Here is a 26,453-nt window from a genome sequence, read left to right on the forward strand (position 1 = left end):
TATAGGGGATTTTTTTCAGATATTGATAAATCAACCATGGTTGATCTAAGTTACTCCAGTAAATATCATTTACTTTTAATCCAAAACCCAGAGAGGGAAATGTCAAAAGAGAGAACTTTGACTTGCATGTCTATTTATAGATACCTTTTCTTCTTTATCCAAATATCTTTAAAGTCTTCTGCCACCAAAGTTGCTTGGAAGATTGTGTTTCTAAAGTATTTTTAAAAGCCTCCACCATTAAGATACCTTGTTCATTCATTATGTTAATCTTGAATTAACATAATTTCTGCTGTTATTTTGTCATAATTATTTTGCTGTGCAAGATGCAAAATAATTATTCTCTCCTGAAACTACCTTTTTTAAAATTCTGAAAATTATATTAGGTATGCAAAAAATAGGGTGAGAAATTAATTTCCAGAAATCTAAGTAACACTGAAGTAGTTATGTTAGTAGTTATGTTGAAAAGTTATGTTCACTTTTCTCCCTAAGAGCATTTTAATTGGAAACTTCTGAATGGCTTAGAATGTCTTCCAAGGACTGTGCTTCTAAATTATTTCACAGAAAATGAGACACTTTTATTGAGTTACTGATTCATATAAAAGGTTTAACCGATGGAAATGGTTGTGACAAACTTAAATCCTTCCACATCAGTCTTCTCTATAAATCCTGCTTCTAATCACATTACATCCCACTTCAGATTTTTGGTGGTGGCTTTGTTTTAATTCGCTCTTACTCCCTAAGTCTTAATATTTTATTTCTCCTCAATCATGCTACACCTCACATGAAATGTTTCTTGTTCTTGTTTTTGCTCTACATGGAATGCATGGGCTTTAAAGACCATAATTTCTTTGGTAAGGTATCATTTGCTCTGGGGAAATCTGCAGGGCTTTCACAATCTGAACTTTATTCAGCATGTTTTTGTGTAGAACTGATACACTTTGTTATATAACAATTTATAAGAGATCAAAAAGCAATAATGATAATGCTGTAAAACACAGTTGAGCATTTTAAACTGAACATTTTGTGGTCTGATACTTCTGCAATATATGCTGTGTTTGCTTTTTGACTTAGTACTGTATCATCTTCTAAATATACAGAGTAGCAGCACTGGCCTGTGCTTAGGTAGGGATGTCTTCGGGCTTTTTTTAATTGAAGTCAGGCTGGGAGAAGGTGGGAGGGAAGGCTAATTGTAGAAGGTAGGTCCGACCTGAAACTTCAGATAGCTCACAGTTCTTCTGACAAGTTTGTCATATGTAAAATTCATTTGACTTTAGACAATGGCAAAACATAAGTTTTGTAAAAACATCCATTTTATTTACTGATTTAATGTGTTTGTTTCCTTTGGAAAGGAATGGGGCGTGAGGTTGAAAACCTTATTTTGGAAAACACTCAGCTGCTGGAGACAAAGTAAGTGAGAATGTTTATGTAAAAAATACTGACTTTCTGTTATTTCATTATATCTTCAATATCCTGATACGGAATTGAAACTATGCAAATGTGCTCTCAGTTCTCAGAGTAATGGAGGTGTGAGTATTTTGAATTTGTATGTGCATTTGTCTGAGTTGGTCTTCTAGAAATTAAGGATCTAGTAGGAAAAATCTGCTTTTATCCTTGTAAGACTCTAAGAAATGCAGCGCTGTGTTCTGATGAGCTCAACTCCCTGTCAGAAACACAGCTTTAAGTGCAGAGGCAAATCCACTGGAGCACTGTTGAGGGAAAATCAAACTATTTATCAGTACTTTTTTCTAGTAGAGAGAATGTGAATGTGTTTGAATGTTTGAGATTTGGGAGGAATGATTTGACCTCTAAGAAAGCTGTATCTTTTTACAGCAGCTCTGTGTAAGAAATGTGTAGGTCTTTAAAAATAAAACCAGGCTGAAGCTGAACTGCGAGACCATGGCCATCCTTATAACCATATGTTTTCAATGTTTGTGTAGAAATGCACTGAATGTAGTGAAGAATGATTTAATAGCAAAGGTGGATGAATTGACCTGTGAAAAGGATGTACTACAAGGTGAATTAGAGGCTATAAAACAAGCAAAGCAAAAGCTTGAAGAGAAGAATAAAGAACTGGAAGAAGAGCTGAGAAAGTAAGTTTAATTCCATGGTTGTCAAAAAGGAAAAGAAGACAAACCCTACTGTGATATTTATTGCAGCTGTTTTTTATTTTCTATTTAGAGCTCGTGCAGAAGCAGAAGAAGCAAGACAGAAGGCTAAAGAGGATGATGATGTAGGTGTATATGTGTGGTTTTGTGTGCATACGTCAGTGGGACATTAGAAGTCTGTGTGTTTAGTGAGTGCTACTAAAACTTACTGCTTAACAAGTAATGGTAAAGTTCCTTCCTGTATAGAAATGACAGAAGATCTAAAGAGCACAAGTAAACTTAAATTGACAGTGATTAGTTGTCTTGCTTTCCTCTCTGCCCACTTGTTAGCACACACTTTTTTTGAAGACCTGTTTTCATTCACATTATATTGCATTCAAAGGATGGGAGGAGAGAAAAGTAAACCCCAGATTTCCAAAGCCCCAAACTATTTGAAATCTGGAATTGTGCCCTAGCCTGGCTATTATCAGGAGGCAGAGGGTGGCTCTGCAGGGCCCTGTGGTGCACTTTTGTCCCTGCCATGTTTATTAACTTGTGTGCCCAGAGCGATGTCCCCACGGCACAGCGGAAACGCTTCACACGTGTGGAAATGGCCCGAGTGTTGATGGAGAGGAACCAGTACAAGGAGAGGCTGATGGAGCTGCAGGAGGCTGTCCGATGGACTGAGATGATAAGGTGAAAAGGCTCTTATAGAATCTTTGACAGAGCTCCTTGTGATTTTTAGATGCTGGGTGATCTGGTCAGCAGGTTCATTGTCTTCTGCTTGTTTTCCTCATGCCCATGAGGATCATTGTTTTTAAGTTAAGGGCATATAATTTGTCAGAATGGTTCTTGGTGAGACCTCAGTGAAGATATGTTACTTCATATGATGTGAAATACACACATTTTTTCAAGGGATGCTTATTCTGAAACAGAAAAAAAAGTTGGTATTTGTAAATAACGTTAATGTGGTGGGCATTAAAAATTACTCTGTGTGTACACATGCCTTGTGCTGTCCATATAGGGATAATGTCTTCAGACTGAGCATAATTCCTTTGGAAAGACTTGGGTTGTTCAGGATAAAACAGTTTAAAGCTGTGCACGGCATGTTAAATATAAACAATATAGATGGTGATTTGGTCTCATTTGCATCCTGAATATTCAGTTGTTTGGAAGGTATGGTTTGAAAGCATTAAGTTTTCTGCCTCAGACCAACTCATCCTTGTCCCTGACCACAGGTACCAGAGGCTGTGGTGCTGCCTGCTGGCCATGGACAGCAGTGACATGTAGTTGTTCCCATTGTCTTCATGCCTGTGACCCTTTAGGAGGAAAAATGTACATTTCCAACAGCCATGGCTTGTTCTTCTGTAGCTATTATCTGCTGTAGAAATCCCCTCCTATCTCTAATCTATGGCAATGGGAACACTTTATCAATTATTTACTGATGTATTGAAGATTAATAGACTTTAAAACAAAAGACAGTGGTTAAAATATTAAATAGGGGGCAGAATAATTTAAAATGGTTTGCTGCTTTCTTCAAGCTTTTTTCATTACAAAGTGTTATGCAGACTTGTCTCTTCTGTCTGAAAAGTTGCCAGTTTGTTTGGGATGCAAAGAAATGGGGATGAAGTTTATTATGTAACTTTATTTCCTGTAGGGGGAATTTCGGTGTTGTGCTCTGATCAGTAAAGAAGTAGTAGTGTGAAAAAAAAGGGCTTTGTTATTTTCAAGATGTTATCCTTTTTTAAAAAAATAAGAGTTTGACACTGTTCCGTTCCTTTTCCTTTTTAAATTGTTGCTAACTTGGAATTAATTTCTTGTAGAGCATCCAGAGAAAATCCAGCCATGCAAGAGAAGAAAAGATCAAGCATTTGGCAATTGTAAGTATAGAAATAAAGACCCTAAGCAATTAGCTGGCACATTTGTGTATGTTAGCTAATTATTTTTTGGCAGATGAAGATATCTTAACACTTCTCCTCTTGTTGCCCAGCATGCCAACTCGGTAAGACTGCTCTGGAAGACAAAATGTATTGTAAGCTGCAGTGTGTAGTGAGTGACTGTGCACTTTGTGAAGTTAAATACCAAAGTGCTGGAATTTTTTCCTAGCTGAATATGCACCAGGATTCTTGTTCTGAGCATTTTTTCCACATTCATTTTTTTGATGAAAAGTAGAAACCTGAATAGCATGTGTGGGTTGCATTTATTTCAGCTTCTTTTCCCTCTTGTGAGGTACAGCTTACCGAGTGTTACATTCTCCTTTCTGACATCAAGCTCTTAAATCTAAACCAGTATTTTTCTCAACAAGATGTTTGTCAGATAATCCTTTTGATGTTGTGACTTGCAGAAAACTGTTCTATCTTGTTGCACAGAAAATAGTGGGTTTTTTAAAATGCTCTCTGCATGAACTAATGTCCTTCATAGAACTGTCTTCCAGGTCTGATGTTAACATCCTAATTTTGTTGGTTCTGTGTAAATGTTAATTAAAGATGAAGTTCCCATTGAATTTGATAAATGGGATGATAATCCTTTAAAAATTTTTCTTATGGACATGAGTTTTGTGCGTTGAGAGTGTTGCTGAGTGTGTTGGGCTCCAGTTTCTTACCTTATAACTGTCTTGAACAGGCTGGCATATGCTGTGTTTTGCCTGCGTAGTGAAGTTTGGATGTATCTGACAAATCTTGACTCTTGTCTTTTTCTCTTCTTCTAGTTTTAGCAGGCTCTTCAGTTCATCCAGCAATACAGCAAAGAAACCAGAACCTCCTGTCAATGTTAAATATAATGCTCCAACCTCGCACATTACTCCATCAGTCAAGAAAAGAAGCAGCACCTTATCTCAATTACCCAGTGACAAATCTAAAGCCTTTGAATTCCTCAGTGAAGAGTAAGACGTTTTGGTTTTATAGTAGATATGCTCTATCAAGTGTTTACTCTTTTAGTTCTCTGAGATTACTAGCATGCTGCTAAGTGAAGTATAATCTCCTGAAGTGAGTGTTGATTCATAAGGCATCAAGATAGTGCAGAGTGAAATGTTCAGCAGTGGGTGAATACTTGGAGCACCTGGGTGAAATATTCTACTTGGTAAATACCACTGTCTTTCAAGAAAGTGCATTTAGGCACAGGAGGCAACACTTGGTATGCTTTTATATGAAAATGTTGTAGCTGAGCAATAACTGTACAGGTACTTAAGGTTCACTTAAGAGTCAGGCTAACAAGAATCTGTAATTATTTTTTCTCTCCTGTGCTTTGTTTTGGCAATATGTCCTTGTGAATTACAACTTTTAAAGCTCCTAGTAAAGCTACACAACCCAAGTTAATTTCTTTTGAGGATGCTGGCAATAGACTTTCTGGTTTTGCCTGGCTTTCCCCAATCCCTTAAAAATAGCCCACAGGAAACCAGATGTCTTGATAGGTGAAAAAAACCTAGGGATAGCCTTGGTAACCCAGTGCTTCCACAGTGATCTTGGTTATTGAGTTTAACAGCAATTCCCATTGCACAAGAGATTCTAAAGAGCATAAGTAAGCAGTTCCTCAATCCTGATTCTTGCCCAGAACTGAAGCCAGTTTAGCCTCGCGCCGGGAGCAGAAGAGGGAGCAGTACCGCCAGGTGAAAGCTCATGTCCAGAAGGAGGATGGCAGAGTGCAGGCTTTTGGCTGGAGTCTACCTCAGAAATACAAACAGGTATGATGTTTGCAAGCGTAATGGTAACAGCTTCATGTTTTGTCACATTTGTAGAAGGTGTGATTTCACAGCTTGTGTTTGATTCTAGCTTTTTTTTGTTGAACTTAGCAGCAAAGAATCTTTGTAAAGGAGACAACAATGCAAAACTCTTCATTGTGTTTAATAAATTCTGAGCAACTGATTCCAAAGATTGTAAACCTCTTTTAAAGGTAAATTTGTTTGTTTGTTTGTTTTTTTGCCTAGGTGGCAAATGGCGGACAGGGTGAAAATAAGATGAAGAACTTGCCTGTACCTGTTTACCTGAGACCTTTGGATGAGAAGGATACCTCTATGAAGGTAGGATGTTTCCAGTGATGATAAGAGACTCGGGCAAACTATAGCTTGAATATTTTTGTTTTGGACTCCATTACATTCTTTTTCAAATAAGTTGGGTTTTTTTTAAATATAGTGAAGAAGAATTTATGTCTCAGTAAAATGTATATGACTTTAATTGTAATTAATAACTTAAAATGGACTCCGGATATATAATAATGTTGATATCACTTAGCATATTTAACAATGCTTGTCTCTCTCTCTTTTTTAGTTTGAGATTCAAGTGAAACATTTCTTTTTCTCCCAAGCTGTGGTGTGCTGTAGGGGTGAACCTGTCAGGAGGGAAGACACGAGATGGAGGATCTGTGGTTGGTGCCAGTGTGTTCTACAATGATGTGACTGGCGTGGATGCAGATGGCAACAAGCAGCAAACAGGATCCCAGAGCAGCTTAGATAAACTAGATCAAGAGCTCAAGGTAAGGTCACTGCAAGGCACATTTAATAAATTATATAGTTATACACCTTTACTGTGTAACTGTAGAGTACTAAAGTATTTTCTGATCAGGTTCATTGGTAACAAATAGTGTTTTCTTGGTTAGTCATTAGCCCAGAATGTTTGGGTTATTGAATCCAACTATTAAATACTTTTGAATCTTCCCTTGCCGGCAAATCTCAGGAGCAAATAAATTTTACATCAAAATTATGTACTGCTTATACCAGTGCTGCCTCCTTTAAAAACCATTTGTGACAGACCTGTTTATGTTCTAATTGCCATAAATGGAATTCATATTAAGGGCATAAAAACAGTCTAAATTTTCAAGTGCTTTGGAATATCACATTAACCTGTGGTGATACTGAGTATGGCAGTTAGCATGTCAATAATGTTTTTATTTTATACTGGTCTAACTGTATAATTATGCAGTGTAATTATAATATTTTATGTATTTTTAATAGAAGTATGAAATATGAGGGAGCTTTATACTTCATTTACATAAACAACTAGTAATTATGTGTAGTTTTGCAATGGCATTGAAGATACTTAACTTCCCACATATTTATGTATATTTCTCTAGGTGAAAATATAAGACCATAAAAGATCAAATGTAGTAATTCTATTCTTGTCCCCCTTTCTGTTGTTAATTTCTGCCTTTGTTCTCCTTCAGGATCAGCAGAAGGAACTGAAGCACCAGGAAGAATTATCCAGTCTAGTTTGGATCTGTACTAGCACACATTCTGCGACAAAAGTTATCATTATTGATGCAAACCAACCAGGGAATATTCTGGACAGTTTCATTGTTTGCAATTCTCATGTGCTTTGTATTGCCAGTGTGCCAGGTAAATGCTTGGGCTGGTTCAGCTCCTGCCTTTTTTAACTGATTCTTATTCAGTTTTTCGTATGCAATGAAAACCCACAGATTTGTTACTTAGTATGATGAAAGGTTACTGTAACAGAGCAATAAGAAAGTGGTTAGTTGTACATGAAACTATTGCATTTCTACCCTACTGTTTCACTCTTTAGTTGGCTGTTGACTTGCATGAACCGAAAATAAGAGAGGTGTCAGCAGCCAAGGGGAACTGTTTTGTTTGATGTACTACAAACTGCAACAGAGTAGATATTTCATGGAATTGCGAACATCACAAAAAGAAGAATATGTTTGTTGTTTTTTGGACGTCTTCAGCCTCTTGAAGATAAGCAAGCTCCCTTCAGAGGGAATCCTTTTTGCATTTATAATTCAAGTCTTGAAAGTATAAGAGAATTGGACATGAGAAAAACAGGTTTTTTTCCAGAACCAAGGCTCTATTGCACCTAAATTCTTCATGACGACATAGATAGGTGCCCTTGTGTACCTGCACTGTTATGAAATCTGATTTTAGAGGAAGATATAATTAAAATTGAAATAAACTATTTGGAAAGCTGCAGATTGAAATAGAGTGAATGACATTGTAATGGAGCATATGTCGATCTTGCTTTTGTTTTGTGAGCTTTGTGACAGCATCTTCCACATTTGCTGATTATGTGAAACTAACCTTGTAGATAGGGGCTGCCTGCATGTTTAATCTCTGGAGAGCTCATTGAGTTTGAAGCTTAGCTATTAGATAGAGAGATTATTTGGCTTTATCCCCATGAAAAACACCCAGTGACAGGGTCCAAGGGAATGGCTTGAAGTTGTGCCAGGGGAGGTTTAGGCTGTATATCAGGAAAAGATTCTTTCCCAGGCGGTGGTGGGGCACTGAAAGGGCTCCCCAGAGCAGTGGTCATGGCACCAAGGCTGCCAGAGCTCCAGGAGCATTTGGATAATGCTCTGAGACAAAGGGTGGGATTGCTGGGTGTCTGTGCAGGGCCAGGAGTTGGACTGGATCTTTGTAGGTCCCTTCCAGCTCAGGATATTATGTTATTCTGAGTTTAATCTCTCTCAGGGGCAAGAGAAACAGACTACCCTGCAGGAGAAGAAGGGTTGCAGGAAGCAGATTCCAGCCAAGTGGACAAATCCTCCCTGTGTGGCAGTATGACCAGCAACAGCTCTGCTGAGACTGACAGCCTGCTGGGGGGAATCACTGTGGTGGGCTGCACTGCTGAGGGTCTCACGGGGACTCCTGGTGCCCATGACACCAATGGGGCCTCACCTGTGGCAGAGAAACATTCAGGTATGTGATAAACACTACAGGAATATCAGGGCTGGCCAAACACCTTGAGATGAAGCTGGAAATAAGTGGTGCAGCTACTGAGGTTAACAGTGTGTAAGCTATGATAACATAAACTCACTGTAAATCTGTAAATTGTAGCTGAGAAGGTGGTGGAGGTGACATGAAATGGGAATTGGCAGCTGCTTCTTGTAGGTACTTTTGAGAGAATTCTTGTGCCTGCTCTAGAGAGATTTTAATGTAGTATTTGAAATGCAGATCTTACCAGAGAGTGACTAAAATATATACCTTAGATTTTGTCAAGTCTTAATAGAGATTTAAGTGTAAGTGATTATTTTGTAGACATTCATATTTTTTTTGTCATATGGCCTGCAGAGCTGTATGGTGGTATGATTGTCTATGGATAGTTAATAATTTAATGGCCAGTCTGAGCCATCAGGCCGATTCTTAAAAGTGCATTTGAAATTTGTTTATACAGTGCCACCTACTAAAATTTGGGCATTTCTGATGTGGAAATTGTAACTGTCTGGCTATAATAGCTATTCACTTCAGTTTTAAGTATCAAGTTCTGGCTGTTTTAAACAACAACAAATTCTATTGCAGTTGTTTAAAAGTTTTTCAAATTTGCTTATTTCATAGATATTGCAGCTGAAAATAATTCAGTAGATGAGAACATTCCAACAGCAGAGGAGGCAACAGAAGCAACAGAAGTCAATGCAGGGACAGGAGAAGACACAGCTGATATTGCACAAACTGGAGTCTACACAGAGCATGTCTTTACAGATCCCTTGGGAGTGCAGCATACAACAGAGGCATCTCCAGTGTATCAGCCTAAGTACCTAGTCTCGGGCCTCATACCTCTTAAAATGTATTTTTAAAAAGTATAATGTTTGTAGGCACATAGCATGGAGACAAAATTACTACTTTTTCCTTTTTAAGTGTGTTGAAGTTCATATAAGTAGTCTTGGTACAAGACTGTGCTTTGTGACTCTCTTCTGCAATTCCCCAGAGGTAATAATACTGACAGGTTTGAATGGAACCTAGTTTTCCCTGTAAAAGTAAATGTCCACAATTCATGGTTATTGAGGTTTTCATCTGTATTGTACTTTCATGTGTGGTTACTGTATTTTTAAACATCTCATGTACTTCAAAAGGTAGTGTAGGAACTCTGAATTGTGAAGTAAACACCTGGCTTATAGCCTGAGTAATCTGTGCAGTTCATTAAATGTATTTTAACTGATTTTTTTTTCTAGTACTGAGTCACAGTTATATAAGGATGTTGCAGTTCTGCCAAGCGAGCAAGATCTAGTGAGAGAAGAAGCACAGAAAATGAGTAGCCTTTTACCAACCATGTGGCTTGGAGCACAGAATGGATGGTAAGGAAGTGCTCATCTTGTTATATTTATTTATAATCATTACTTTAAACTTGCTTCTTGTGCCTACAGGCCTGATAACTGTCTCAAGTCAAGATTAAGTGCAGGATGATCTAAAGAGAGCCAAAACCTTGAATGCTTTGCTGCAGTTTTTAGGCATTATAGAATTCAAAGGAAGTATTGTAGGTGATTAGCAAGTGCTTTTTTATTAGATAACACTATCTGCAGAGAAGTTCTGGGTTTTTTTTGTATTCAAAGAAATTATGGTCTGTTAATTAAATAGTTTTCAATATTTTAGTATGCTAGAAAAATGTATTGTAATTTTTACTGCAGATGGATCTGCAAGGGAGTTTGTAATGCTTTAGACCTCTGAAAAAAACATTCTGCTGCTTATGTAGTTCTTCCTTTCAGTGTACACATAATTTCCAGTGGAAGATGAAAACTTGTTTTCTCTTTGATTGTGGATTTCAGTTTATAAGGGTTTTGCTTGTGGTTGCTTTTGTCTGGTAGTGCTTTTAATCCCTCCTGATTTGTCTTTGCAGCCTGTATGTTCATTCGTCAGTGGCCCAGTGGAGGAAATGTGTTCATGCCATTAAACTTAAAGATTCTATTCTCAGTATTGTGTAAGTCCTGAAAGAATGTCATGTAAATCATAATGAATTTCTGTTAAAATACTTTCCAAAGTAGTTTTTTATTTCCTCCTCAGATATTGGGAATGTCAGTTGCCATAACTGCCTGCATGCTTTTTGAGGGACAGTGGAAACCTTCTAGGGAGTAAGGAAAATAAAAGGAATCTTGTACCTGTTGGAAATACACAGCCCAAAGGATGAGCTGTAATTATGCAAAACAGTTGTAGGTTGCTATTTTTGCTGTTTTCTTCAGGCATTGTAACCAGATATATTTCAATCTCTCTGAACTGGATTTTGATCCCTTGGTGCATCCCTTCTCTTGAGCTATATTGTAGAAATCAAAACACTGGGGCTAATAAAAAATGACTGTAAAAAATATGCTGAAATATGAAATGTTTATACCTAGTTTTAAACTTGCCTTCTGAGCAGAGCAGTCTAACAGACTGTGTTGTTGTGCCTCCTCTTTCCTCAGACATGTCAAAGGAATAGTCTTGGTTGCGCTGGCAGATGGGACACTTGCGATCTTCCACCGGGGAGTTGGTAAGGATTCTGTTGCATCCGGGAACCAGGGAATTTTCAACAGTAGTTAGGAAAGAAATGTGCCATTTACAAGTAATGTTTTGATAATGTATTCCCCATTGACCTTTTTATGGATTGTTATGAGAAATATTTCTTGTTATTTCAGTTGCAGATTCAAGTTCTTGTGTTGCACTGTTGTGGTGCATTTATGGAGTATTTTCTTACTCTGAAATGGAGAATGGGATAGATTTGCTAAATAGGGAAATGCCATATGAAAGTCTGCATTGATTATCATCTGTCTTGCAATTTTCATTATGCTCAATAGTCATGTCTTCTGTTTTATTAGTGATAAAAATTGTCGCTGGGCTTGTCCTTCAATGAGAATTTTGTAAGCATCCCTTCAGAATTTCTGCTCAAACTGCTCCTGAACCACCTCCATTCCTCAGCCTCCAGAAATAGGACCTGGAGGGGAAGGTCTTACTATGGAGCAACTGAAACTTATGTATTAGCTTGTTTTTCCACCCTATTAATTTCATCTTTCCCTTGTGATGCTTAAATCCTTGTGCTCAGCATTTAAAAGAATTTAAAAGGTTGCACAACACTAATGCAAATACTGGAAAAGATGCAGCTGGGATGAAGTTGTTTTTAGTGGTTTTGTTTTGTTTATTTTTTTAAAGCTCACTGCAGTGGTTCGCAATACCTAAACTTCTCTAGTGAATGTCATTGATGATCTGTGGCCTTAGTTCAGTCTACAGAAGAATTTTAATTGGTGTTGAATGATGAAATTTAGTACATTTTTAGTAGATTTGAGGTGCCTTTTTTAAGACCTTGCAGCATATTTTAAATAAATCTGCACTGGCCAACACTTCTATGTTCTGCCAAGCAGCAGGTGCCTGGTGCTGTATGGGAAGCTGTTTGTTGTCACAGGTACTGGTCGTAGTCAAGCAGAGCCTGTATCACAGGGCAACCTGCTGATTTAAAAATGGTTTGCTGAATTTTTAACCTGAATCATTGTACAACTTTATTTTTTAAAAAACTTAACATTTGGGATGTTAGTTGCTGTTTGTTTAAGAGGAGCCTAGCCATAAACTTGTACAGATTTACCCAGATTATTACAATACTTTAAAAAATTAGACTTTTAAGATAGTTGCTTTTACTTCTAAATTTTCCTTAAACCAAACACAGGTTCCTGTGTTACTTTTTTTCTTCCTGTTTTTGCAGATGGTCAGTGGGATTTGTCAAACTATCACCTCTTGGACCTGGGCCGGCCACACCACTCCATCCGGTGCATGACAGTGGTACATGACAAGGTCTGGTGTGGCTATAGGAACAAAATCTATGTTGTTCATCCAAAGGCCATGAAAATAGAGGTAAGTTCCAATGCTGATTAAAATAATTAAATGTTGTGTTTTAATGCTGCAGCTCGGACTCCCGAGTAACTCCGGAAGCATCTGTTTTCATCAGTACAGAAACAGGCTACCTAGCAAATTTGATTTATGAAATAGTTGTTTTGGAAGACTTAAAGCTATGATGAGAAAGTTTTCCCTTATTGAAACCAGTTTTTGGGAGATTTAGTTCTCCACTTCTGGCTGGCCAGAAACTGGAAAGTGTGCTTGTGCAGAGCTTGTACAACCAGCTCCCAGCATATTCTGGGTGTGCCTCATTTTGTTCTCCACCCATGTGCAGAGATTTGCAAGCGTTAATTTGGAATGTACTCTCTTTCCAGTTAGAGAAAAGTTTATGCAAGTTGTGTGAGCTGGTGTTTTATCTGCAGTGTTTAGTCTGTCATCTCAGGAGCAGAAAGTGGCTGAGGTTTCTGCAAGCCTTGAGCAATATAAGTGCTTCAGCTCCTGCTAATTGGCCTGAGACATGGGCCAGGCCTTTGAGGGTGGCTGCTCAGCTCTTCTGAAAATATCAGTCACTCAATAATGACCTGTTTTTGTGAAGAAGACTATAAAATATATGGGAAAACTGAAATGAAGTTAATATAAAAGTGAAATTGATTGTTTTGCTGGTGGATAGTGTGTATTTTGCACATGGTGGGGTTGTTTATAAGTCAGTCATGATGAACAAGGAAGAAAGACATTTTTTAGGCACATGTACCATGTGCTGTGGCAGCAGGATGTCAGACCAAAAAGGCTCCAGGTTCAAGGGAGACAAGCTGGAGCAGGCTGGGGTGAGATGTGTAGATGAAGACCAAGTAGGAAATTACAACTTTGAGATCACACTCAGGGAAGGGAATTAGCAATTTTAGAGCATCACATGCTATTTGTAACTGAGCTAAACACTGTCTGTGATCTTGCAAATCAGAGCGTTGTGCTTGATTGAAAATTGCCAATTCAGACTGTATGAGAGTAACAGAGAAACCTTTCTTACTCTTCCCTTTGTTTTACCTTCTCATTTGACCCCCAATATTTCACAGAAGTCCTTTGATGCCCACCCAAGGAGGGAGAGCCAAGTGAGGCAGCTGGCATGGGTGGGGGATGGGGTGTGGGTGTCCATCCGCCTGGACTCCACCCTGCGCCTCTACCATGCCCACACCTATCAGCACCTGCAGGATGTGGACATTGAGCCCTATGTAAGCAAAATGCTTGGTAAGTTCCCAGGAAAAACTGGTGTGTTCTTGCTGTCTGCAGCTTCCTTTTCCTGCTAGAGATCAGGCAGTTCTTACTGCAGATTTGGGGTAAAGGTCGATGGAAAGACCAGTTAAAATCAGTTTGTGCAAACTTGAATCTGGAAGCAGAAGCCTAAGTCAGTCTATGAAGCATGATGGGGGTGATGGATCTTCTGTTTCAGTCTGTTGACCTTACCTGGTGTGTAAAGTGTCCTTAAAAACTCATAACTAATGAGGAAAGTGGTGGTTGAGTTGGGCAGGCACCAGTAGAGACACTACAATCTTTCTCTTTTTCTATACTGATACAATTTTTTTATAGTTAATAATGGGAAGAATCCATTACCTGCCTGGAAAAATTGCCTAATTTTTCAAAAAAAACCCCTCAAGATAAGAAATTTTTATTGCTGTTGAACCTAGTAGGCTCTCTGATTATTTTGATTAATATCTATATAAGAGCAGTTTGACCACATACCTTACACAACAAATACAGGTAATTAGGCTCTGGGAAATCCTTCACAAGTCACTGCTGTGCATTGCACATGGCTCGTGTCAGCCTTCTGCTCCCCCGCTAACAAATGAGAAATTAATTTAAATGGATTACAAACCACTGTCTTAGGTCTGTAAGCTCATTTTTTTATTTGTTTTAAAAGCTGGTAAGCCCCAAAAAATTTTACTGTGCAGCATTAAGGACCTTTTTTGCTTTCTCATAGCTAATGTTAGACTTCTAAACATAGGTTCTCAATTTAATTGCAGTGTTGTAGCCTTCTAGGTTATCTTTACAACTTAAATGTGCTCCTCTACTTTGTTTCTGTCATAAGTGGGAGGGAATTACTTGTGTGTGTGATTTGGGAGCTGGATTTTAGATTCTCTGTTGTAGAACTAAAATTATTCTTGCTCATAATTTTTGATGAAAAGCGTCTTTTGTTTTTAGGTACTGGTAAACTGGGATTCTCATTTGTGAGAATCACAGCACTTATGGTGTCTTGTAATCGTTTATGGGTAGGAACAGGAAATGGTGTCATCATCTCCATTCCATTAACAGAAAGTAAGTAAAATATCAATGAATAGCACTGTGCAATATGCTGTAGGCATAAAAAAAAAGAGAGAGTATTAAACAGCATTCAGGTGCTTGCTAATGGATAGAAAACTTCGCTGCCAGGTTTGTAACAGATCTGGCCTGTGTGATGTTCAGCACCTATATCTGTGTATGTGGTTACAGTTACCCTGAAAAAATAACAAATCTCCAAAATCTCCTGTATTGCCATTTGAGCAGAGTTGGCTTGAATCAAAGGGACACTTTGAGGCCTTAGAGGTGTTCTGAGCATTAAGAGCATTGATAGATGTTTATTGCTTATATGAGCCATCATTAGTTTTCTTATTAATGTTAGTTTTGATTGCTGTGTGTTCACAAAATACATTTTTCTTTGATTTGAGCATGTTGATGTTGTTGTTGCTAATACAATTTGATTGGCTTTAATTTTTGAGAATTAATCACAAATTGCATATAAAGGACTGGAACAGAAGTAGCACAGATTGCTTTAAAGGACACGTTCAGAGTTATAGGAGCTGTAAATACATTCAGACAGGGCACTAACATCCAGGTCACATTCCAATCATGTAAATTGTGGTTTTTGCTTCGTAAGAGACCCCAGACTCTTGTCATAGACTGAAACTAATTGAGGGCAGTTGAATCTCAGGAGAAAAGAACAGCTCAAGGGCAAACCAAATCTTAAATAGGTAAAGCTTGGTAAATTGATCGCATTTAAACAACAACAATGAAATTAAAGCCTCAACACTTGTGCCTGAGACTAATGTTATAACAGGTGGACAGCAGTTTCAGAAAATAAAATGCAGACCTATGATAGTCCTAATTGTACTGTTGTTAATTAGAAAATAGTGTGGTCTGACAGGTGGAGTTTTAGGGTGATTCAATAGTGAAAACTCTTCATGTTATGTCTGCTTTGTTGAACAGCAAACACATGCATTGTTTCTCATGTTGTTCCATTGCATTGTCCATCCATTCAGTAACTGTCTTTTTTTTTTGCATGAATGTACTAAGGAAGGACAGACTTCCTGTCATGGATTTTGAGACACTTTAAATCATGCTTTCAAAAATGATAGGTCTTAATTTGCATCAAGCTTAAGTTAATGTTTCCAGGGGAGTTTGTTTTAAGCCAGGAGTGAACAGAAGAGGTCCCTATTAAAGCTGTTCAGTTGCATTTCATTTCTGTTGGTTGTAGGTCAGAACAGCCTTTTGGGGGTAGCCTGATGGTGGGGCTGAGAACCTTGGTCAGAAATAGTAATAAAGCAGTTACATCCTTGCATAACAGTGGCATCTCTCAATCCCCTGGGTCTTAGTAGCAGGGCAGCAGATGATGTTCCAAAAGGGTACTTGAAAACGTGAGTCATTCTATATTATTCTGGAGCCTCCTGTCAAGGAAAGAGAGAAAGGGGAAATGTTGCTAATCAATAATAAACTTAAAAATACGTGACAGTCCTTTTGTGGTCTATTTTGTACTGGAACTTCTATAGTAAGATGCTGTTCTTTGTGACATTTGATCGAATCTTCAGTAATTAAATATCTGTTCGTTTTTTTAGGAGCTAAAATTTTAAGCTCTGCCTTATCAAAAACCAAAATATGAGCAGTGGGTTCTCATTAATCCTTCTCCTCTACTGTCATACCTATCCATTCCCCTTTCCTCCTTTCTCACTAGCTGTAATCCTCCACCAGGGACGTTTACTGGGGCTGCGGGGTAAGTGCAGATTCTGAACCAAAACCTACTTTCAGGCTTATAATAGCCACTTTGAGGCTGTTTCCCACTCCTTATAGATTTACCCTTTGTATGTTCCTAAATGTTCTTCCACTTGCAGTTACTGCATTGCAGCAGTTTTATGTTTGCTAAATGGCCACCAATCTGCTCAGCAGTTTAGCATATCATCCTGTGTTGCAGCTGAACTCTCATATAGACTTTCTCTTCCAGCCAATGTGATATCACATCTTATAACTTTGTCATTAATCCACATCATTTGCTGTCTTGTTACAAATCACTGTTTCATTCACTACTTTGATAGTCTTTGGAATGGAGATGGCTTGTATGTCTAGCATGAGTACTTCTCTGGTTTAATGTATTTTAAAATTTCACAGTAAAATGTAGATATAGAATGATAATAGGGTAGCACTTTCATGGCCACAGGTGGCTGTTTCTAGAGAATTTTTGCTGGCAAGGGCATACATTATGATTAGTTGGAATGAAACTGTCTTTAATTATATGTTTAAGTGCATGGAATTTGCTCATATTCAAACACATTAGAGGTACTTATTTTCTTTGAAAGACACAGTCCTGTCACAAATTATTTTTCCCCAAAAGTAGGATATTGAAATCTGGTGTTTATGCTAGACTAATAAGAATCCTGCTCCATTTTCTGATGTACTTAAATAACGAAGCATGCAATCTTTTTCTTTCCAGCTCTGTCTTGAATTGGCATTGCTGCCCTCCTGTTTCATTTTTATCTAAGTTGGCTTTAGCTTTTAGATTGTACCATAAGGTTTCTTACCAAATAACCACTCCAGCAATTTGTGTTTTGAAGTAGAAAACAACCTCTTCTTTTACAGCCAATAAATCAGCAGCAGGCTCTGGAAACCGTCCGGGGAGTGTGATCCGTGTGTATGGAGATGAGCACAGTGACAAAGTCACTCCAGGGACATTCATCCCCTACTGTTCCATGGCGCACGCACAGCTCTGCTTCCACGGCCACCGGGATGCTGTGAAATTCTTTGTTGCAGTACCAGGTGAGGTTTTGTTACCACCTTTAAGAGAGGTGGTTTTTTGGTTTGGATTTTTTGTTTGTTTGTTCTTTTTCCTTCATTCACTTAGTTGAACACAGTGCTTAGTCAAAGATAGCAATAGTACTCTCAGAAACAATGTATTTTAATTACAAGGCTTGTCTGATTGCTAAATACAGCCCTGTTTAATGGGAGGAAAAGGGCTTGATCACAAGCAGGGACTTTGCTTCCTTCTGTGAAAAAGGTGCTGTGCTAAGTGAGCACTTGCATGTTAAGAAGGTATTCAACTGCTTTAGACATTGTCATCTAATGACCAAGGACAGAAGTTTTTACTCTGAGATAAGGCATAAAAAAGTGTTCTGTTTTCCACCCAGGTCAGGTTGTTTGCCCTCAGAGTAGTAGTGGAGCAGATCTAACAGCTGATAAACAAGCCCAGGAGTCCTTGAACCAGAGTCCCTTAAAATCAATGTTGGTGATAAGCGGTGGAGAAGGATACATTGACTTCAGAATGGGTAAGAAATCTGAGCTTTAAATGAGTCGTACTTCATACTGAAAGGGTATTAACTGCAGTGGAAGTGGCCTTTGAGTCCTAGTAAAATATCATTATTGTACTTGAATATCTGTATATAGGCCTTGCCCTGGTAGGTCCCAGTTGTTGTTGATGGGCTGCATCTGTGATGTCCTTCATTGGGCTGCAGCTGTGGCTAGTGAAGATAACTGGGATAAAAGGGGGTGGGTTGGCCAGTCAGGAAGAGCCTTGGAGGAGCCCTGACTAAAAAGGAGCCACATGCAGAAGAAGGAGTCTGTGCTGTGAAGATCTGCAGCCATAAGAAAATACCAAGAGAAGGTATGGGACTCTAGAAATCTAATAACAGCAATTAACCACATAATAACTGCTGCTGTGATTGCAGTGAGTGCATTTGTGTGGTCAGGATACAGAATCTTTACCATACACTGCAGGGGTAGAAATATTTTTATTCTGACACACACCTTCAGCTTCTCCTCCTCCCAACGAACCATGACCTTTGGGATGTGAGAAATGATGCTCACTTTTAAAATTTCAAAGGTTTATTCAACTTTAATGTGAAAAACGGCAATCACTTATTTTTAAAATTTGAAAAGTTTAATACTGGTAAAATGGTTATAAAAATAGTAATACAATTAGAGTAGTAATAATTTGGACAATTTGAATTAGGACATTATGAGACAATAGAAACAAAGAGTTATGGACTCCGGATACCTTTTTCTGGGCAGCGCAACCCCGAAAAAGGACACCCGTTAGCAAAGGATTAACCCTTAAAAGGAATAGCCTGTTGAATATTCATACATCCCATACATGATGCATGAATTCCATTCAAACAAAGGATTCGGTCTGGTCATGACAGCTTCTTCCTCCTTATCCTAAAGGTGTCTTTGATCCTGAGTGTGGCAGGAAGAAGTCAGTTTCCTCTGATTAGAGAACAATAAATTCTTTATCTCTGAAGACTTAGGTGTCCTGTGGCTGCTATCTGCTGCGAGTACCTTATTTCTTTCTTTAAAAATTATCCCACTTACTTAGTTCCAATTTTAACTACAAAAGTTACCTTTTAACTACAAAACTACATTTATCATACTGTTAAAATGTTAATACAGCACTACTAATCAATACAACAAAATACATATAGTAAATATCTGCATAGAGCCATATAATATGCACTTTTCACACTTAACAAAAATACAACAAAAGGACTAAATAAGAAAAAAATACAGTGCTGGGAGCAAAGGACTCAACCACCATGTGCTTGTCTACAAACTGGATGCTCTGTCTTTTATACCTCTAGCTCCTCGCAAAGTCTCATCAGTCGACTCCTTCTTTGCTGTCTAGTGGTGGACTTCACTTTCTTACATCTTGATTGGAGATCAGGTGTTACCGTAATAACAAGCCGACCCTCCCCAAATGCCCCAGCTACCAAGGCCATCCCAATGCAAGGGGGAGGACATATTACAGCAACATAACTATACATCTACAAAATTTCTCTTAACATTTGCCCCTTAATTGTGAGAGCCAACCATCTAATTACTCATCTATAACAGGAAAGACTGTGTCAGAAGGTTTATTTGAAACTCTGCTTTGGAGTCATGTATCACCTTCCTGTTAATACTTTCAGTCTTTCTTTGTCAGGTTAATCTTTTGTCTCAAACTGCCAGAAGACATGTCCTTAGTTACTTAAATATGCAGACTGACTAAAAACAAGTCATGTTAAGTGAAGAATACTCAGTGTAAAATTTAGTTATTTTTGAGTGGGAAAGTAAATCACTTATCTCTGCATGCCCATCACTGCTATTTGATCACTGCTTTTCTTAGTTGGCAGTTTGGCATGATCTAGCCCATAAAAGATTTCTTGTATAAACATGTATCTTCTTTTTAATTGAACTCTTTGGGGAAATAAAGTGAGAGCTGTTGTGATTCTGTGCTTATAGTCTGCAGCTGGAGACCTTGACAAAAAGAGCATGAAAAGGTATCACAACTCTTAGACCTGCTTTTGACCTTTTGCCTAAATCTGTTTGTAGTCTTTCAAAACCAACCAAACAGCAAAACAACCCACTATAAACCATTACAAAGGAAAACCCAGGAAGGCCATTCCAAATACTGTCATCCCACTAATCAGTGACAAGCAGGTTCCTGGGGTGACCGTGTTGGATTTCCTGTGAGAGGCAGGACTGGAGACAGTTCTGTGCCACAGTGCAGTGAAGGCTCAAGTGCTGCGGTCACTCAGGGCAGCTGGAACAGCCACATTCCAAATGCTCATTTTGCTCTCCCTTGCATGATGGCAAAGCCATGAGCTGAGTGCCAGTGCTGTGTTAGCCCAGCCAGTGCCACATGAGCCTAGCAAACTTTGGGGTTACTCTGTGTTTAGCTCCCTCAGCACCCTCCAAAGGAGTCTAACCAGAACACCAGCCAAAATCTGATTTGGCACCTTCCTGAAGGTGTAGGTCAGTTCCTATTTCCTGTGATTAAAAGAGACCTTCTGGATTGATGGTCCTGACTGTCCATGGGCAGTTCAGTGTCACTTTTGGTCCCAGTCAGCTGCTGTCACCCAGAGTTCTGGTGCAGCTACAAAACTGCTCTTCTTTGTGAAGAGCAATAATGGAGAATATGATCAAGGGTGTCTTTGCCACTGTGGGCAGAGTTGTGACAAGCTGGAATAACTGGAACAGGAGGAAGGAGTGGGAGAGGTTGACCACGGACATGAATGTTGTGTTGACTCACATGTGCTCAATTACAGCTCTTGTCCCATAGCATTTATATGTTTGGGTTTGTTAGGTTTCTCTCCATTAAAGAGTTATAAGTAATGAAACACGTAGAACATGGATACTTATGAACCTGCCATTATTTTTTGGGCTAGAAGGAAAGAATATTGCCAGCAGAATGCTGGGCTCTGAGATAATTATGCAACACACTCTGTTTACATTCACAGACTTTAATATGTTTTTATATCAGCATATGGCAACACTGTCTTTTTAGTGTTAGTTCTTGTCTTGCTGCATGTGGTGTTGATGCTGTTCTGGTTATTGGCTGCCTCAACCAAAGCTGTTTTGTTCCAGGTGATGAAGGAGGAGAATCTGAACTCCTGGGAGAAGCTCTACCACTTGAACCTTCTGTAGCCAAAGCTGAGAGGAGTCACTTGATAGTGTGGCAAGTCATGTGTGGCAGTGAGTGAGCCTGTAGGATGCAGTTGGAGATCTTAAAAATGGTGGGGGGGGGGGGGGGGGAAGCAAAAAAAAAAAATGCTTCTGCATGTTTTGTTTTTTTTTTATTTTGTGAACCTGTTTCACTACATGATGTTGAAGCATTTCTTTGCTGTTTAACTTTATATTGCAACCTGTCATAATTCAGCTATACAGGAATTAGCTTGTGCTGTTTTACTGCACCTGTGTTAAATGGAACAGTGTGAGGAAATCAGATGTTTCTCCAGCTGGTGTGCACACCACAGTGAACAGCTGATACAGTTTGACTGTACCACAGCAATCTCATGTGTTCACTTCTTTGGTAGTCTCACTTGAGTTCAGCTTTGTTCCAACTGAGCTTCATTTCACTGTATAATGCATTGGGTAAAACAGCAAAGTTATTCCCAGGGTATGAAAAAAATGGACAAATTAAAAGATGGATTACTGAGACTCATCCAAATACTTAGTGAGGGCTAAAGCAAACTGTATATTTCAGCTTTTGTTTTCAAACCTGGATAATCTTTCTCATACACTGTACACAGTTTAATTTGTTACATTCTTCAGAATTTGCGGGGGGAAAGAGGAGGCTGTATAGGAATTAAAATGAAAATATTTAAATAAAATCTTATTTTCACTATTGAACCTTAAAGTTTGACAACTGCTGCCCTCAGTAATGAGCAATTTTGAGCATGTTTTTCCATTTCCCTGACATGGAACAACTCTGGTTCTAAAGGGTATTCTTAGGTTGATATAAATTGGAAAATAACTTTAAAATTCTCAATCAGGGGATATGTTTTGTTCTTTTCTTAACCCCTTATGTCCTAAGCACTTAGAATGATCTTCTCTGCCTAACTGTTCAAACTCATAAGGCACTATGTGTGTGAAGGTTGGAGACCTCAATTAGAGCATGAGAAAAGAATGAAAGTGTACAGGAAAAAAAACCACATTCTACACAAGTGAGATCGTAAAGGTGATGCCTAAGGCATGAAAGGAAGTGTAGTTCCAGATAATTAGGTACAAATTGTCTTTTTTTTTTTTTTTGTGGCTCCATACCCCAGTTTAGTTAAAAAATAAATAACTCAGCAACAATATTATCCGGTAACGCAAGGACAGAGAAAATTACCAAAAGTCAAGAGACTAATCTTAGGCTGACATTCTGTCTACTCATCATCTTTTTTTTTTAACCATAAATGTGAGTTTAAGATGGTCTTCCTTTTACATTGAAATTTCTGCATTAGTATCAGACCTAAGTTAAACACTTCATGATTTCTGTACTTCAGAAGATTTAAAAACCCAGATTTGCTCTTTAATTTAGTCTCTGGAAAGTAAAAGCTTTGAGGGGTTTTAATGTGCATCCAGCATTTACCCCCAAAAGGCTGGAGCTGTTCAGATTAGCAGAGAAATTAAGTAACTTGATTATGTGAGAGAACTGAACAGTTTCAGAGGAGTAAATATAGAAACACTTTTTTAAAACTGCCTAAACATTTTTATGCAATAGGAGCAGTTCTGGTCTATCAGACAAACATATGTTTATATATTTTCTTAGTTTTTAAAATGAACGCATTTAGCTGAGGTCTATTGTGTAAATATATATTTAGGCAGCTTTTTCAAATGCATATCATAGCTGATAAACCAGAAAATCTCCATTCAGGTCTATTGGTTAGATTTATATCTATAAATACTTTTTAAGCAACATATTTTGTACACAGCTGTTCCTCTCGTAAATATGTATTTAGGACATGAACTATGTAGTAAAAATCCTTATTAAAGATGTTTATTATCTTGGTAGTATTTTTCTCTTCAAGAATGCCAAAAGCAATGAGAGCATGTTGTTCATAATTTGCTTTCCATATTCATCTTGAATGTCACTCTTAAAGTACTTTGGCTTAAATATAAAGTCTGGAAGCTTATTAAAAATTATACAAATACCAATTATACAAAAGTAACCCGAGTCAACACTCTTAGACCTATTTTAAACTTATAGGCATGTATGCTGAACATGAAGCATATCTGAATTAACTGATGGGATGTCTTAAGAAAAATGCTGTCTAAACTTTTACGTTTGTGTAGAATCTTCACTGTGAGTGGTGCAGTTTCATTGCATTTCCTGCCATTTTCTTGAATTTTTTTTTTTCTCTTCGGAAAACACAATCTCCAAAGTTTTTTAGTCACTGGTTGATTGTCACGTTCTCATGTTCTCAGAAGAAAAGCGCACAATTCTGTTCCTTGGTTCTTTGTAGGATTTAATTTGTTATTAAAGACAAGCTGTTTTCTCTGAGTGGCATTACTGCTCCAGCTGGAGCAGTGCAGCTTGGCAAGTGTGTACCTGGTCTTTTGCCAAATGAAGCTGGCCCACTGTGCCATTTTAGCCACTTCAGTGGGCCAGCCCTTGCAAATAGTTCAGAGAATGATGGATTGCTTCTGTCCCAAAGTGGAAGGGTTTTAAAGCAGACAGTAGTTGAACTGTGTAGCACTATGAGTGTAGATAAAGGCATGTGCACTTCTCTCTATTTCTCATTTAAAAACTTTATCCCCTGTCCTAAGGTACAGTAGATTAATTGGGTCCTATTGCCATCACAGTGTGCTGGGCTGTATAAACTCCCCTTAAGGTCACTTTGAAAGGTGAATAAAGCACGCAAATCCCAGGCACTGTGATGACAATACACCCTCAACTCTGTCTCAAGAGTGTGTTTATGCATTACACTCGTGATTAAAGCATCGTATAAATAGGAGCTAATCTCTTGATATCTACAGCTTGTTAATAGTTTGGAAACATTTTGAGCACAAAATATGCAGCACGTGACTTGCCTAGGTAGGGGTGTTTGCATGGTGAGGGTGAGGCTGCATTGTCCATTCCTTGGGAAGGTCTTCCTGTACCGGATAGGATTGAGTTGACAGGGCGTAGACACTTTATCATAGGCTGCCTTAGTAATAAACAAATGTTTAATCTGTTTTAATATACTAACTGTTCTAAAGAACGTATGTCTTTAAAAAATGCTGTGCAACTGAATATTTATTTCCATGTGAGTATTATAAAAGTTACCAAAGGATTAAACCTGACTTAGCACTCTGTAAATGGCCCTGTTGAGGCGGGCCTTGTGAAGGCCTCGCTCTGTAAAACAAGACATGGCAAACTCAAATACAGTTCTTCTTTAGGGAAATTAAATGTTTTTTTCTAACAGGGTTATGCCATATTGTAACAACCTATATTGCACCTCAAAGCATTTTTCTATACACTAAATGTCTCTCCCACCCTCTAACAAGATTAAGTTTCCTTTATTAATTTTGTTGATGCACATTTCTCAATCTTTTAAACATATATTTTAAACGATTTATGGTCTGTAATTTTTGAAAGTTTTGTCTGTTGGACACTTTATGCTCAATTTTACTTGCCTCTGTAATCTGAGATGGATTCTACAGCGTTAAACTTGCTGTCTGTTAAACTTGAGGCTTCTTTTCTGTGAGCAGAAGAGCTCATATAGCAGTGTAGTTATTTCAGTATTTATTTCTATTATTGAATCCATGAGGTTCAGAATGTAACTTTGTACATGAAATATATATAAATATGTATATGAAACATGCATTGGGTCATTGTGTTCTTTGTAATCTCATGTTAATTTTGCCAAGTTTTGGTGCTATCAGAAGACACAATTTTGGGAATTTTACACTAATGCCAAATATTGTCATTATCAATGACGTGTTTGAGTCAGTCTGGGACTAGTGTTATCCTGCTCTCTCATAGTGGGCTCAGACAAAAGCTGTGAAGAAAAGTTATGATGTCTGTGCCTCTGTTAAGATACAAATCTGGAGGAGATCTGCTTAATGCAGCTCAGATGAAATGGATTATATCAGATGAAATAGATGCTGACACTGAGATTTGTTTTTGAAATTGTTTTAGCAGAGATTCATCAGAGCTCAAATGCTTGCTGGTTACTTCCTGCTCAGCAAAGGAAGTGATGTGTTTTTAAGGGAGAATAATGAGGACATGGTGACTGCAGAACAGAACACTTGGCCAGAGCCAGGGTTTCATTTTTCCCAGCTCCTCTGCCCCTTTCTAGGCACATTTGTCCCAGCTGTGTGTCCTGATCAGTGTGTCAGGAGTGTCCCTGAGAACCCCTGGCTATTCCCAGCAGCTGAGGGAGCCCCACTGGGTGCAGAAAACAGTGCTGGGGACACAAAACACCCCCTGCCCTCCCCGTGAGTGTCACTGCAGGTGCTACTGCTGCCCTTGGGCCCTGGTGAAGGGCTCACATGAAGTTGTTTAAAACTTCCAGAACAAAAATGCTTCAGATTTGTTTGCACAAATGCATGTGCAAATACTGGAATCATCCATGGATGAGAACTACCAATTGTCCTGTTACCACTGTTGTACCACCTTGAAGCTTTATAAACCTGGTGCTTAACAAATCCACCATAATTTTTGCTTAGTTACTGGATTTTCCTGGAAGATTTTTTCCTCTCCAGAACATATGTCCTGGTGCATTTCCCTCTCCTTACAGTGATGAGTCTGGGGCCATGTCCATTCCCAGGCAGGTCACACACTGCACTGTGCTAAAGCAGATTGTGTCTGTATTAAAAAGGAAGAAACAACATAAATCTTCACTCTGGAAATGTTTCAGCTCTTCCAGCAGCCCTGGAGGCCCTCAGATCTGTGCGTAAGCAATTGAATTTTTCAGATCTGGTGTTGAGAGAGATAAGAGAATAGAGTTCTGAACTGAGCTAAGGAGTTACAAGTAGTGTTTGGAGACTGGAGTTTGAAGCCATTGGAAATAGCAAACCTGTCTGCACTGGGCATGGGATCATGGGAAAAGCATTCACTGTTTCTGAGGTAGATTTCTAAAAAGTTTTCTCAGTTGTACCAGTCTTCTACACCAAGAAGTGTTCAGGGCAGAATACACACACTATTAAACTTTTTCACTGCCAATGCTTTTATTGAAAAACACTATTTTTGGTTGGAAATTAAACCTCAAACTTACTAAGGGAGACTATTTCCATTTTTCTACAATGTAATAAATAGTAAACCAAAAATTTGGATTCTTTTTGCCTTCACCTCCCATTTTCAGTGTCCTGTCTGTACAATACAGTCTGGAGCTGGTACTGACCATTGT

At 38.4% G+C, this 26,453-nt stretch overlaps 1 protein-coding gene across 5 annotated transcripts in view; it reads left to right on the forward strand.

The window, feature by feature from the left end:
- The window catches only part of SPAG9 (sperm associated antigen 9), a 63,667-nt gene extending 38,741 nt beyond the window's left edge, over window positions 1-24,926 (forward strand). For 2 of the 5 annotated variants that reach the window (XM_064728817.1, XM_064728821.1), the window contains 22 exons: window positions 1,350-1,407; window positions 1,938-2,090; window positions 2,179-2,230; window positions 2,650-2,780; window positions 3,908-3,964; window positions 4,792-4,965; window positions 5,634-5,763; window positions 6,007-6,099; window positions 6,384-6,551; window positions 7,239-7,410; window positions 8,494-8,721; window positions 9,358-9,553; window positions 9,972-10,094; window positions 10,634-10,714; window positions 11,193-11,260; window positions 12,461-12,609; window positions 13,662-13,833; window positions 14,785-14,898; window positions 16,568-16,606; window positions 17,467-17,643; window positions 18,012-18,149; window positions 21,223-24,926. In XM_064728817.1, the coding sequence (XP_064584887.1) occupies window positions 1,350-1,407; window positions 1,938-2,090; window positions 2,179-2,230; window positions 2,650-2,780; window positions 3,908-3,964; window positions 4,792-4,965; window positions 5,634-5,763; window positions 6,007-6,099; window positions 6,384-6,551; window positions 7,239-7,410; window positions 8,494-8,721; window positions 9,358-9,553; window positions 9,972-10,094; window positions 10,634-10,714; window positions 11,193-11,260; window positions 12,461-12,609; window positions 13,662-13,833; window positions 14,785-14,898; window positions 16,568-16,606; window positions 17,467-17,643; window positions 18,012-18,149; window positions 21,223-21,338 (2,789 nt within the window). In that variant the 3' untranslated portion in view covers window positions 21,339-24,926. The remainder of the gene's footprint in view (window positions 1-1,349; window positions 1,408-1,937; window positions 2,091-2,178; window positions 2,231-2,649; window positions 2,781-3,907; window positions 3,965-4,791; window positions 4,966-5,633; window positions 5,764-6,006; window positions 6,100-6,383; window positions 6,552-7,238; window positions 7,411-8,493; window positions 8,722-9,357; window positions 9,554-9,971; window positions 10,095-10,633; window positions 10,715-11,192; window positions 11,261-12,460; window positions 12,610-13,661; window positions 13,834-14,784; window positions 14,899-16,567; window positions 16,607-17,466; window positions 17,644-18,011; window positions 18,150-21,222) is intronic. The other 3 variants (XM_064728820.1, XM_064728822.1, XM_064728818.1) reach the window with 2 other exon arrangements.
- Window positions 24,927-26,453: the final 1,527 nt, after the last annotated feature.

Source organism: Zonotrichia leucophrys, chromosome 18, assembly GCF_028769735.1.
Source record: "Zonotrichia leucophrys gambelii isolate GWCS_2022_RI chromosome 18, RI_Zleu_2.0, whole genome shotgun sequence".
NCBI lineage: Eukaryota > Metazoa > Chordata > Aves > Passeriformes > Passerellidae > Zonotrichia > Zonotrichia leucophrys.